This window comes from Micromonas pusilla (genome assembly GCF_000151265.4).
Source record: "Micromonas pusilla CCMP1545 genomic scaffold MICPUCscaffold_19, whole genome shotgun sequence".
Classification (NCBI taxonomy): Eukaryota; Viridiplantae; Chlorophyta; class Mamiellophyceae; order Mamiellales; family Mamiellaceae; genus Micromonas; species Micromonas pusilla.
The window spans coordinates 63681-77166 of NW_003315900.1; the positions used below are offsets into that span (position 1 = coordinate 63681).

General features: G+C 47.6%; 9 protein-coding genes across 9 annotated transcripts; 4 read left to right on the plus strand and 5 right to left on the minus strand.

Moving 5' to 3' along the window:
* Positions 1–43: 43 nt before the first annotated feature.
* Positions 44–1116, minus strand: MICPUCDRAFT_54862 (uncharacterized protein; the record flags this gene model as incomplete). Its single annotated transcript, XM_003064900.1, has 1 exon — positions 44–1116. One exon carries the CDS (start codon positions 1114–1116, stop codon positions 772–774), a length of 345 nt encoding a protein of 114 aa, XP_003064946.1. The 3' UTR covers positions 44–771.
* A 90-nt stretch (positions 1117–1206) lies between these two features.
* On the minus strand, positions 1207–1680 carry MICPUCDRAFT_54863 (uncharacterized protein; the record flags this gene model as incomplete). Its single annotated transcript, XM_003064901.1, has 1 exon — positions 1207–1680. The coding sequence occupies one exon, from the start codon at positions 1678–1680 to the stop codon at positions 1207–1209; it is 474 nt and encodes a 157-aa protein (XP_003064947.1).
* A 148-nt stretch (positions 1681–1828) lies between these two features.
* On the minus strand, positions 1829–3644 carry MICPUCDRAFT_54864 (uncharacterized protein; the record flags this gene model as incomplete). Its single annotated transcript, XM_003064902.1, has 2 exons — positions 3402–3644; positions 1829–3059 (listed from the first exon to the last, which is right to left on the minus strand). The coding sequence occupies exons 1-2, from the start codon at positions 3536–3538 to the stop codon at positions 1829–1831; spliced, it is 1368 nt and encodes a 455-aa protein (XP_003064948.1). The 5' UTR covers positions 3539–3644.
* Positions 3645–3906: 262 nt separating this feature from the next.
* On the plus strand, positions 3907–5401 carry MICPUCDRAFT_54865 (glycosyltransferase family 25 protein). The gene has a single exon (XM_003064843.1). It carries the CDS (start codon positions 4259–4261, stop codon positions 5138–5140), a length of 882 nt encoding a protein of 293 aa, XP_003064889.1. The 5' UTR covers positions 3907–4258; the 3' UTR covers positions 5141–5401.
* A 46-nt stretch (positions 5402–5447) lies between these two features.
* Positions 5448–6278, minus strand: MICPUCDRAFT_54866 (methyltransferase; the record flags this gene model as incomplete). Its single annotated transcript, XM_003064903.1, has 1 exon — positions 5448–6278. One exon carries the CDS (start codon positions 6276–6278, stop codon positions 5448–5450), a length of 831 nt encoding a protein of 276 aa, XP_003064949.1.
* Positions 6279–7915: 1637 nt separating this feature from the next.
* Positions 7916–8918, minus strand: MICPUCDRAFT_54867 (uncharacterized protein; the record flags this gene model as incomplete). Its single annotated transcript, XM_003064904.1, has 1 exon — positions 7916–8918. Exon 1 carries the CDS (start codon positions 8159–8161, stop codon positions 7916–7918), a length of 246 nt encoding a protein of 81 aa, XP_003064950.1. The 5' UTR covers positions 8162–8918.
* A 73-nt stretch (positions 8919–8991) lies between these two features.
* MICPUCDRAFT_23875 (uncharacterized protein) lies at positions 8992–10038 on the plus strand (the record flags this gene model as incomplete). The annotated part of the gene is made up of 1 exon (XM_003064844.1): positions 8992–10038. The coding sequence occupies one exon, from the start codon at positions 8992–8994 to the stop codon at positions 10036–10038; it is 1047 nt and encodes a 348-aa protein (XP_003064890.1).
* Positions 10039–10058: 20 nt separating this feature from the next.
* On the plus strand, positions 10059–10725 carry MICPUCDRAFT_54869 (uncharacterized protein; the record flags this gene model as incomplete). The annotated part of the gene is made up of 1 exon (XM_003064845.1): positions 10059–10725. Exon 1 carries the CDS (start codon positions 10360–10362, stop codon positions 10723–10725), a length of 366 nt encoding a protein of 121 aa, XP_003064891.1. The 5' UTR covers positions 10059–10359.
* A 333-nt stretch (positions 10726–11058) lies between these two features.
* On the plus strand, positions 11059–11873 carry MICPUCDRAFT_66036 (uncharacterized protein). The gene is made up of 2 exons (XM_003064846.1): positions 11059–11739; positions 11801–11873. Exon 1 carries the CDS (start codon positions 11325–11327, stop codon positions 11676–11678), a length of 354 nt encoding a protein of 117 aa, XP_003064892.1. The 5' UTR covers positions 11059–11324; the 3' UTR covers positions 11679–11739; positions 11801–11873.
* The last annotated feature ends 1613 nt before the right edge of the window (positions 11874–13486 follow it).

Consider the following 13486-nt stretch of genomic DNA (forward strand, 5'->3'; position numbering starts at 1 on the left):
GTTGGAGCTAATCGTTCTATTTCACACCACCTCAATGGGTGTCTTGTTTTTCAAGGGGCCAATCAAGTTGGCGAACTTGGCGATTGGTGCGGGCGGGACGTTCTTGATGTTCGTCACATTGGTGATAGCTCGAATCGCTTTATGAGCATGGTAGTAGCTGACATGTTTCATCTGCATGACAACTGCGATCATCTGCACTGCCATATCTGTTTCATCTTTCTGTGGGAAGAAATTAAGCACTGATCGAACGATATTAAGGTCAGTGCACTCAATGCCTGCTTCGTTTAAAGAAGTACACACACTGCCAAAGTTGCTGTAATCGGAGTGCTTGCGCGATAGTTCGTCGTATCAGCAAGCTTCTGTAGCTCGTCTAGTGCATCCGTGAAGGTATCAATGGAGCCATCCCCGAGTGTGGCCGCGGAAATGTCAGAGAGTAAATCTAAAACTACAGAAGGGTTGTTCACTAGCTCCAGACAAATATGAAACTTTTCAATGTCTTCTCTTTTGAAATCCAGTTTTTTCAATAAGGAGTAAGCTTTCTCGGAACCGATGGAAGCGCGACTCATGAGATCCAAAACATACGCGCCGTCTTCAGCGTTCATGTAGACACATACGGTGACGTCATGCTCGATTTTCGAGACATGATCACCGCGTGCTCCACCAAGCCCAACGTATTAATCTAACATTGTATCTTTAGAAATGAAGTAAGCGTCGTCAACGACTACGTCAGATGGCGTACGCGCGCTCGAGGGAGTCGCGTTTGAGTGTTTACTACCCGCCTCCTGCTGGCAACTCTGCGCGAGAGAAAAAGTGAGTCGAAGTTACGAAAGAATAGCTATATGCAGGGCGCACACCTCGCAAAAGTTGTACTAGTAACTGCTGTGACTGTGTAGTATGTCCTTGATGATCATGTTGCGTAAGTGACTCAATTGCAGAGGCGTTCCCTCCACCTCCGCCTTCACTTGCTGGAGTTGCTGCCAGGTTATCAAGCATGAGCTGGATCTGATGGAGCAAACCTTCATCAGATCCTGCGCGGGGTTCCGCGCGTGTGCCCGCTCCGGACTCACGGTGCAGTGCCTCCCCTTTCACCCTGATGGCGATCATGTAAGCCTCCATCAGCTGCGGGTCGTTAAAATTAGCTTTTATCCTGTAAAACGATCATGATCAAGAAATATATTTGAGATGGATCACGCGCACGAAGAAAACTTACATTTCCGCCACTCGTTTAAGGCCTTCCAGGTTTAATGCGTCTTCAATGAATGTAGTGTATCTTCCCGTAGGAGGCTTGTTTATATTTCTGCCATCATTAGTAACGGCTTCAACGTATGCACCCAGAGCAGCTCGATTGTCTGCACCAGCAGTAAGCGCATTCGCACTAGCAGCGAGCCCTTTACGCACGACCTCGCTCTCTTCAAGTTTCTTCTTTGACTTCATGTCTTGCTCACGTTGCCGCTGTGTCTTTGCTTGTTGAGCAATCAAAGTTGTTGCACCACCAGCTCCTACACCCAAGAACGCGGCAAGGGTCTCCGCCGCACTAACGTCCGCGGGAGGCACTGCACGATTCAACAGTTCCTTCCTCTGGTCGAGAGCATACTCCTGCAAGAAAGCGTACGGTTGTACACTCGCTGTCGCTCCCTTTTCGACATACGCTGCCACGTGTTTGATCTCTAACTTTACCATTCCCCCACTCCATAAACCTTGAACCTTATCACCTTGAAAACACTCTGGGGATGCGGCATTTGCGGCTTAGCGCTTTTAGGGTGTGTGTGTTATTTCAAGTCTCCGTGACGTGCAGCCCTAGAAATCTGCTCGCTAAGGCAAAAAACAACTACCTGTACACGATCACGCCGCCCAAATCGGGCTCCTCCCCAAGACCTTCAGTCTCGTCGTTCTCACGTACACCCCGGTCATTGCCCCCTTCCTTCGCGAATAAGAAATCAACCCCTCCGCCCAGCAGCCGGCATCCCACGCTTCGCATGAGCGCCACCGAGATCCGCCTCTCCCAGTCGATGAGCGCGTCAGCGGCGCACGGGTTCGGTGGGTATTCCTCGACGCCCACCGCGACTCTGCGCATCTCACGGTCGCGCGCCGCGCGGGGGTTTCCTTCACGCCCCCGGCCCTGTGCGTGAGCCGAGATGATGTCCCCCATGAATTTCAGGAAGTCGCGGCCGATGCCCCCGTACAACTCGATGACGAGAGGGACGAACGTGAAACACTGCGCCGTGCACGCCGCCTCGTATTTCCTTCTTTTCGATTTTTCGCTCTCCGCGGCCGCGTGCAGTGGTACCGTCGTCCTACAACGCGACACCTCCCCGTTTCCTTTGATCACCTGGCAGACGCGGACGTCCCCGAAAACGCCCATCGTACCAGGGTAGACGCCCTTCACGAGGATGTCCGGAACGAGACCCCTTTCGTCCGCCCCGATGACGCCGTTTCCGTCTCCCCCCTGGTTCCTCCGCTGCGCGTCGTGAGTACGGAGAAGGCCGTCGAGCCCGGACGTCTTCACCTCGAAGTAGGTCCGCGTCTTCAGCACGCTCTCGACGGCGCGGAGGACCGTGCGGTGCGACGCGTCACGTCCGCCGAGGCACGTGTCCTCGTTGTCAGCGAGGGCGTGGAAGCCGTACTCGTCGTCGGAGCGGCGCCCAGGGCCGTTTCTAAATCGACCGGAGGCCTCATCCCGCTCCCCCGATCCCCTCTTGCACCGCGAGCACGTGCAGAGCTTCCCCTCCTCCTTCGCTTTCACCAAAAGCGGTTGCTTCAACATGTACCGCCAGCGCACGGCGGCGCGCAAAGCCGGCGCCGGGATTTCCATCTCCGGGCACCACGGCGTCGCGTGCAGCCACCCGCTCGCGCCTCGCTGCTGCCCCGCGAGGAGACACGCGGCTCTCGGCTCGTCCGTCCTGTCGAGCATCTCCTTGAGCGCCTTCGCGTTGGAGTCGTGGATCGCGACCGTGAGCTTCGTCTGAAGGCCGCGGTCGGTCGTGCGCGCAAGCTCTTTAGGGTTGACAAGGTGGCCTGTGGGTGCGCTTCGCTGCACCGTAAAATTATCCGCGCTTCGCCTGTGACTTGTGCCAGCGTGCTCCGCCTGCGCTGACGCGCGCTCCGCCCGTCGCGCCTTCCGCGCTCCAGTGGCGCGCTCCGCGCGCACCCCGGCGACTCCGCCATCTGCCAGTGATCATGCTCCGCCTGCGCTGGCGTGCTCTCCGCCTGTCGCGCCTTCGGCGCTCCAGTGGCGCGCTCCGCGCGCACCACCGCGACTCCATAATGCGTTAACGAAATCCGCCACATCCGCCGCGGGGCGCGGGGTCGCCGGTGGAGTTCCGAACGGGTCTACCGGCGACTGAGTCGCCGTCAGAGTCTCGAAGGGGTCCATGCGAGTGAGTTCCGAGGCCGCCACTCACCTGAGGAAGCGGCGAGGGGTGCGCGCGGTGCGCGTGGCGAACGCGCATCGCACTTTTGACGGTTCATAACTCGTCGAGTAGATTTGTTTGCCCGTAGCATCGCGCTTGCGCGGCTTCGTCATGCTTACCGCGGCCATGTTAGGGGCGCGTCGCATCGAATCATCACTTGGGAGGTGCGCTTCGAGCGTCGCATCCGATCGGGTTAAACCTGGACGCGCTCACGCGGTGGGGTTCTCCCCCGTGCGGGTCGGAATGCGCCCCGCCGCGTTTTTTCCTCGCCTTTGATTGGCCAGAAACTCTGAGAAGCTCTGAGACGCGTCGTCGGTCGGTCGGTTTGATACCCGTTAAGTTTGGATTTTAGTAGTGTAGATTATGGTTTGTTAATAATACGAACGAAGGTATTTGTTGTTGTAATGTACACGTAGTACACGTAATAGTACCTTCAAAGGTACGAAGGTTCAGTACAACACACGTACACGTCCTCAAGGAACACAAGGCCCACCGTATCCTCCGCACGGTCAACATACCCTGTAGGCGAACACCGGTTGTACACATACAACTCGTTATATCAACGTGGTATCGGCTCGAGACGTAGAAAAAGCGCGTGCTGAGCAGGGCGTTCACGACGACCCCTGATACGAACTGGACGTAGCACTTGCTTGAACGTGCTGCGGAGGGTCAAACACATTTGGAATGGTATAATTCACTCCTACCGAAGCCCAGGCGTTTCGTAAAAAAATACCCCTCACACATTCTCAGAGTATTTTTAAACAGTAGTGCACATGCCACGGAGAAAGCTTTGTGCGCGTAAACGTGTACAGAAGCTCGGTGTGTATTTCGTCTTGACTTCTTTAGCGATGTCGTGCGTTTATGCTAGCTCTGTCGAAGGTCGCTTTTCCTTGACTTTTTCCACAATTTGTTCTTCACTTCGCGAGGGATATGGAAACTTCAGGAAGCACACTTTCATCGACTGGAAAGGAAAACTTGAGCGCAGCAAACTGCGTCCAAAATTCGCCGTACCTGTAAATGACCTGAACGTTCACGTTATCTCTCTTCAAAGATCAAGTCAGCGTCGCGCTGCTTGTGTTGAAGCCTTATCTCTTGAAAATATGTCGTATACGCTTTCACTCGCGGTTGACGGTTTGTCCCCGTTCACAGAAGGAGAGTTCAATCGATATGCTGGTTGGAAGAGGCGAGCTTTAATGAGCTTGACAGCTGAAGAGCTCTCTGATTTACAAGAGAAATTTGCATCTTCGAGACGACTGTCAAATCGCGAGCAACGCGTTCTGCACGAGAGGCTTCGATTTGGATGTTCACTTTCTCACATTCGGATATGGATGAAGTTGTTGTCCTCGACGAGTGACTTCTTTATAGTTCTCGAAGACGATGCCATAGTAGTGAAAGAATTTGAGAGAAAGACTCACGAAGCACTAAAAAGCCTTCCAGACGACTGGGAACTCTTCTACATTGGCTATGTTTGCAGTGCGCTCCCTGGTGGTTACTTGAGCAGAAATATCCGACAACTGCGGGGTGGTTCTTGCACGAAAGGTTATGCGGTGTCTCGCAGGGGAGCCGAGCGCTTGGTTTTTCGTTCTGCTGTAGGAAGCAATTTACCCGTGGACAACATGATAAAAGTTGACGTTGCTGCTGGACTCGCTCCTGCTTTTTACGCCGATCCTCCGTTACTTGCGGTCACTGACACTCGGAATTTGAGTACCCTGGCGTACTCAGGAGGCTGACAACTATTTCGGGTTTTTGTAAAGGGTTCGACGGGCCCGAAGGAGCTTGAGGGGGGGGCGAAAAGCGTGATGCCGACGTTTTTGCGATCAGCCGACCACATCAGCGCGTTTGTTGGGTTTTTTTGCATAGGTGAGTGGCCTTGACTGGATCGAAACTGCCGACTTTGTGGCGTTACGAGATAATGCTATGTAACTCCAAGACGCAAAGGATGCGTTTTTCGTCACGTAGCACTAGTACTAATAGTCAGAAAAATTGTTCATAGATGGAGTCCTATTTGTATACTTCATACTCCCGGAAGTATCATTATTAACAGCTATATTTATTTAGGCCTTGGCAAGACTTTTGGCGCCAGAGCTGCCATATCCACGGCTGATCGTACACAAGCTCGTGCGTGACCGTGAGTGCGTCTTGAATCTTGGCGTACCGTTCAAGCTTATTTTCTACCCACTCAAGATTGTTATGAAACTGAACGTGAATGTGGCAAAAGTACGTTGCCAAACTGCCAGAAAGTAGTAGTTCCATTATTTCCCATTCGCAACCTTCGCAATTGATCTGTAAGAGGTCTGCTTTTTGTATGCCGAGAAATTTCACAACTTCTCGGAAATCCTTTATTTCTGCGGGTGTCCCTGTATTAGACTGTTGAGTCGAGTCTCCTTGTACATCAAAACTCACATTTCGGTTACTGTTGCCTAATCCAAAGGGAAATATTTCAATATTCTTGTTGCTTTCCAGATTTTTCCTTGCCTCTTCATGATATACTGGTTCGAATAATAGGGTTCTGAATGAGCCATACAACGACTGCAGCGCGACTATGTCTACACCCGTGTATCCACCCACTTCAAGGACCAGGGACTTGGGTGACAAATATGATTGGTATGAGTATAAAGTAGCATCACCGCCGAAAGGACCGAAGAAGTCAGAATGATTCACCATCAAGCTAGATCCACGCACAAGTGAAGGGCATATAGAGCAAGAATTCAGCGGTATTTCGGGGCTTGACGACAGAACTCCAACTTTCGAATTGCTCTCCGCGCAAAGGTGACCTAGATAAAAAGCTAAACACGGAACGAGTATTTTTCCGCAGCAATACGAAGGTGACCCTCGCCTGCAAAGTCGACGTAAGCGATTGACATGCATTCGAATGCACATCCACGTTGCCGCCGGTGCGTTTCGGGCGCAACCCGTCGAAGCGGACTGTCCACGTTCGTATTGTGTGATACCTGAAGGTACCTAGCTACCTACGAAGGTAGACTTCGGATACGTGTACGGCTGTACCCTCGTATAGCGTACTTCCGGAAGTAGACCGTGTCTCAATATAGTTATCTAGAAATATGGTGATCGTAACATGAAAGCCTGAGTTTTGAACTCGCATATCAACACCGTGGAACAGACCCTGTTACTCAAAGGTATTTGAGTAGTAAATACTTGAATAGATACTGAGTAGATACTCGAAAATCGTGTATCTATTTATTCATCCGCCGGAGGCGAAATATTTTTCGAAATATCTATTTATTTACGCAAATTCTTATTATTTTGCTGAATGTATTTATTTATCTACTCGCCGTAGGCGACGAAAAATACAAAGTATCTATCTATCTACTCAACGTATTTGTAGGTTTTGAACGAATGTTTTTCCCCGTGAGAAAGCAAAAGAAAAAGTCACAGTCTAATAAGTGCAAAATACTCAAGTACTTCCGTACTTCCGGAAGTACTCAAGAGTATTTATCTACTCAAACATGCCAAGTGCAAAATACTCAAGAGTATTTATCTACTCAAACATGCGAAGTGCAAAATACTCAAGAGTATTTATCTACTCAAAAATGCCAAGTGCAAAATACTCAAGAGTATTTCTACTCAAACTTCGAAATATCCGAATACTCACCAGTATCTATCTACTCAAAAATACTTGTGACTAAATACTCGATACCTACTCACTTGGAATATTTCTTTGAGTAACAGGGTCTGCCGTGGAACTACCGTAGCCAACTAGCTAGCCATACAGGAGGTATGTGTACTTGTGTAGGCTACTGTGTAGACTGTGTACTGTACAGCTGTACACGTATGACTCTCGTGTTTCCATAGCGTCACAGGGGGATGGGTAGTCTACCCCAAAAAACCAAAAATTTGAAGAATAATTACCCATACGACATTTTCAAGCAGCGATGTAGCGAAGGGGCTCGCTACCCGCTATTGATTTTCTTCCTCTCAGGTAGTGGCCTCCGCTACCCGGAGTTCGCCCCCCTTTATTATATATATATGAACCCTTCGGACAAGACGCCCACCCCCCGAGCGGCCCCGTTTCGCCCCCTCGCGGCTAGGGTTCGAGGACCCTAGCCGCGAGGGTGGCGAAACGGTGGCCGCGAGTTTTAGGATATTGAAAAACGTAGTTCCACCCGAGGTAGTAGTAGTAGGGTTGGTTTTAACGTTTAGGGTTTAAGGGCACGGCGACCGCGCGAATATCACGCGGGCGAAGCCCGCGTGGCTTTCGATCAGATGTGATGATGGAACATGAGCTCAGGGGCGAAGAGCCGCCGAAGGCGAGCGATGAGTTCAATATTGCTATCAAATCACTTGTTTATACGATGAAAATTCGAACCTCAGAGGCTAAATGTACTTTCAAAGGTAGAACTTTTGAAACCTGGTAGTGACATAGTGACATGGTGGGGTAGTGGGCTATGGGACGCCGTACTTTCATACTTCCGGAACGAAGTACGTAAGTACGTACACGTGCACAACTACACATACAATATTATTACTTTCGTACTAAAGTAAGGCTAAAGTACATCGTTCCGTACAACGTTGTACGGAAGTACGAAAGTACCAAGCACTTCCGGAAGTACGAAAGTACCTTCGTACGTACGTATGTACGAAAGTACGAAAGTACTTCCGTACTTCGGAAGTACCTTCGGTACCTTCGAAATAGGAAGGTTCAAAGGTATGTCGCCCGCAAGTTTATGCAGACAACCGCGATCGTGCACTCTCGGAAGAAGCTTATTTGCACTACCTCGAAGTTCATTCATATTACAAACGTTCACTTCTCAATCTGCCGAATTTTGTGTGCAGTTGGAATCAAAATCTTCTTTCCACTTTTAACTGGTAACCACTTAGTATGAAAAAACTTAAATCGTGGGGTGATCACACCATATATGATGCCTCCGTGCACACAAGGCCGGTTGTTGACTACATCAGGAACATGTACAGCTTCGAGCTTGATGAGGCACACTTGAACTGCGTCCAGTATAAAAACGCAGAAGTAAAGTCTGCTTGCAACGAGATTGACATGGAAGAGTTACACCAGCGATTTTATCCAATAATCAAGGCAGACCCCACTTTCCTACAGCTGTATGAGGAAATGTGCTCTTCAATTTGTAGAGTGATCTTCCCAGGGGAACCATTTGTAGTCCTTCAAAGCATGCCAAACATCCGTTTCCACTTGCCTGGTACTGTGGTCGTTCCCCCTCACACTGACATGGATGAGTGTGAAGACGGAACACGGACAGCACATCCAGAGTTCGAACAAAACTTCCTCCTCTCCATCACCCCTGCCTTCGACTCGAATGCAATGTACTTGGAGTCTTCACCTGGAAAAGGAGACTTTGAAACAGTTGAAATGAAGCCGAATACATTATTACATTTTCATGGTAATAAATGTGTACATGGTAACCACACCAACGTCACGGGGAAAACGAGAGTCTCGATCGACTTCAGAGCCATCAAAGTCTCTCATATGCTGAAATACAAAGCACTCGATCGGTTGAGTTCAACTCGAGATAATCCTTACCGGGCCAAACTAGAACTGAAGGTCGGCGGTTACTACAAGCTTCTAAATCTCGAAGGCCCTTTGCTGCAAATGCAACCGTCTTTTGGAAGTGAAGAAGCGTGTGCTGCATACAATTACATCTTATCTGGTGGTTTTTTGACAGAGCACAAATATACACGTCAACTGGAAAGCGAGTTGGCTGAGTTTACAGGAGCGAAATACTGTTTCATGGTCTCAAACGGAACTCTGGCGATTTCGGCAGCCTTATTGGCCGTCGGAATTTCAAAAGAAGACCGCGTCTTGGTTCCTACGTACACTATGATAGCGACAGCAAACGCTGTCAAACTTATTGGAGCTGTTCCTGTTTTTGCTGATGTTGATCAGCGTACCAACACTCTTTCGGTTGAAACAATTCGGTCGAAAATAAATGATGTGGATGCGGTAATTCACGTCTCGCTTAATAACAGGTGTCACGATATGAATGCAATTGTTGAAACATGTAAAGATGCCGGCAAGCCCATCATCGAAGATGCTGCTCAGTCACTAGGAAGTACTTGGTGCGGAAAAGCTCTGGGAACATTTGCCGATGTTGGAATTTTTTCATTTTCTTCTCCTAAGATCATTTCGATGGGTCAGGGTGGATGCGTGGTGACAGACAACGATGAGATCGCACTTCGTTTACGCAGAATTAAAGATTTCGGGAGAGACAGACCTGGAACTGAAGAATATTCTGCTTTCGGGCTTAATTTTAAATTTACTGATCTGCAAGCGGTGATCGGCTTAGAACAGCTCAAGAAGCTTCCAGGTCGAGTGCGTGCCTTATCTGACATGTGGGACCTATATTACAAGCACTTAGCGAAATATATGATCCCTAAAGCTGACAAAGGTTGGATACCTTGGTTTATCGAGATATTCGTTCTGAATAGGGATGAGCTCGCGGTACAACTACGAGCGGCTGGAATTGGCGTCAGAGAGGTATACCCCCCTGTTCATATTCAGAAATGTTATAATGAGAGCTCACTAGCTCTTCCGAATGCGACAAGAGTACACCAAACCGGATTATGGCTACCTTCATGGTCGTCTTTATCAAAGAATCAAATCGAAGCCATTTGCTCTTGTGTGAACTTGCTCATGTAGGAACACGAGCACTGAAAAAGAACGCAACATTATATTAAGATCATAATCATAAATATATAAGTCACGATTAAATCAAGAAATATTGAGTTAAACCTATTGGCCGAAATCCTCGGACCTTCAGCACTCCCAAGGCAGTGCAGAGCGCGCGGGGGGGTCGTCTTTTCGGCCGCGCACGACGCGTCACTGGGTAGATCGATTCGTTCTTCCACTTGCTGGTGCCTCCGCTTTTGCCTCGATGAAGAAAGGGCTCGCAACGTAGGATGATGGACCATCGCGAAGCGAGATCTTGTACTGTACTCGTGGGATGATGTCAACGTTAGGATGTCCCCTTCCGTATCCTCCAACACTTCGACGCCATCGAATTCAGTTTGCTTGAGCATATGCTCAGCTAGCTGGTCTTCGTCTTCAAGCAAGGCAGCGACCATTTCCTCATCATCTTTGGCCAGAAACTCCATGTCCTTCTTATCTGCATCATCCGTCTCGTCATATCGCCGGGAACGACGCAGAAATCGTATTCCGTTGCGGCCTCGATATCCAAAGACCTTTCCGGCGCGCTGGCCGCGCGCGGATCCGGGTGGGTCTAACCAAAATCGGTGGGGTGAGCCGATTTTCCACCCGATTTTGCAACTAAATCCCTCTATGGACAGAATATGTGTGGTCTGTAGCTCTGTACTCTGTAGTCGGTAGATATTCATTCGTACGAAAGTATCACTATGAAAATGGAACTGCTAATTTACACGTGTACACGTACTGCTAATTTTTAGCATTAGGTTGGAACAAGAGCTCCCGGAATAAATTTCGGAAAAAACTTGACTCAAAGATGACGGTCTAATTTCCTCGTATGGTTTTTCAAGTTACCTTTCGGTCATTTCAAACCCTAAACCCTAAACCCTGGTGGGACAAGTTTATTCATTTTGGAGCTCTCGAGCAATTAATTCGGGAATAAAATTTAAACCGCGATTTTGGGTTCAACCACACCGTATCAGGGGTCGATCTACGGAGTCGCTGACTCAAGAATGTGGGTTTAAGAATTTATTCCGAAATTTATTCATGGGAGCTCTTGTCCACCCTTAGCAACTGCTAAAAGGGACTTTTAATTTACTGCTAATTTACTGCTTAAATTAGCAGTAAATTAGCAGCACGACTCGACAGATCAGCACGTAAGTAAAAATAGCAGTAAATTAGCAGGTGCTAAATTTGCGATTTCGCGTTTAGCAGTACGAAAATGGAAATTAGCAGTACGGAGGTACTTTTAGCAGTAAATTACCTTCGAAGGTATTGCAAACATGCCAAAAGAAGAATGGCCACTTGCATGTGACCATGCTGTATTGTTATACAACCGGATTCCACATCAAAAACACGACTTGAAGAAAAGTCCATACGAAATAATGTATGGTGTCAAGCCAGACATGACTAAAGTCAAAGTTTTCGGCTGTGAAGTGTTTGAGCTCATATCTAAACAGAGCAACACAGGTTTGGGGCAAAAACTCAACCCAAGAGCAAAAGCTTTTATGTATGTTGGACACTCGGAGACCACAGTTGCTGATTCTTATAAACTGTATGACAGAGGAAGCAAAACTGTCAAGACAGAAGCGTCAGTAAGTGCATTGAAAATGTGGATGAATACGGAAAAGTGCTGAGCAAGCACAACCATTCATATGCACATGACTTCTCAGTCAGAGAAACTCTGCCAGAAGATTTCTGCGAAGGAAAGGAAGCTGAGAAATTTCCAGTTAAAGGGGTACAAGATTTCGATTTGTACCACGACAGCAAAAATGGGTCAACGCAATTGCTGATAAAGGTAAAGCCAATCACAGGAAAATCTCGATGGATATTCGCAACATCAATGTTCAAAAGGACGACATCTGAAAAGAATTTAAAGGTAATATTCAACAAGCTTCAGCATTTCCTGAACAAGAAGGATAGTCAGAATCCATATAGGATTAAAGACTTGAGGATTGCTGTGCAACCGTTCCTTTCAGAGGTTTATTGGATGCGAATTTTGCCGGGCAAACCCCTACCAGGCAAAGATAGAATGAAAACTGTGCATGCGGCATATATATTGTCCCATAATCCAAACTCAAAGAATCTTTGGACAATAGTGCGATTCACCGATGGCGTCTTGTATGAAGCAGATGACAGTGAGTTGAAATTCCACAAGGAAGACTTGCCCAATAACTGTAAAATTGCATCACAAGCATGGAAACAAGACATAGAGGTGAATGCAGTGCTTAACTACGACCTTTTCAGCGAGAGAGGCATTGAGCATTCAGGTGCACAAGCTTATGCAATATCAAGCGCATATGAGAAACTAAACAAAACCTACCTCAATAAGCCTGAGCCCACAACATACAAGGAATCGCAGAAAACTGATGAGGCCGAACAATGGAAGGCCGCGACTGAAGCTGAACTCAAACAAATGGAGGACTTAAAAGCCATTTCAGCAGTCGATAAAGTTCCAGAAGGTAAGAATATTACCGAGTCTAGAATGGTTTATAAGAGGAAACTCACCTCTCTGGGCGATGTGGAGAAATGGAAAGCAAGATTAGTAGCCAAAGGATTCTCCCAACAATACGGAGTAGACTGGAATGAGAATTTTGCACCAACGCCACAAACAGCTGGAATAAGACTCTTGATCGTGTTCATATTGCATTTTGGACTAATGCATATGCTTCAGGAGACGTCAGTGGAGCATTTCTGAACAGCACCCTGACAGAGGAAATCTATTTAAGATTACCTGAAGGACTTAAACTCCATGGATCAACCATAGTTCTGCTATTAAAAGCTCTGTATGGTTTAAAGCAAGCAGCCAATGAATGGCATGCTCTCTCTGATAAAATTATCAGAGAATTTGATCCAGAACTGAAACAAAGCAAATCAGAACCATGTATCTATTATAAAATCACCAAAGACTGCATATTTGTGCTGTCAGTGCATGTAGATGATTATCTGTTTGGATACAACAGCAAAGAATACATGCAGGGCTTTGTGGCACACTTGAACAAAACCATAAAGATGACAGTGCAACCAAGCATCAACTTTATTTTGCAAATGAAACTTGAATGGTCTGATAATTCAGTGACTTTATCACAGAACAGACAAATAGAAGCTCTTGTCAACAAGTTTGGTGTCAACGGAGCAGGTAGAACGTTCAAAACACCAATGGATGGAAAAGCTTTGTCTGATCCAACCTTAAGGGCTGGTGATCCAAAGAATCTTCCAGACGTACCTTACCGTGGACTTGTATGCGCATTATTATTTATTGCAAGATACACAAGACCAGACATAATGTTTGCAGTTTGTTTCTTATGCAGATATTTGAGCAACTACACTGATGCACATTGGAAAGCAGCAAANAGAATACTGATTTACCTCAAAAATACCACCGATATCAAACTGAAATACACTAAAATTCCAAATGCAAAACCTCGTTACTTCGAGTCGTGCG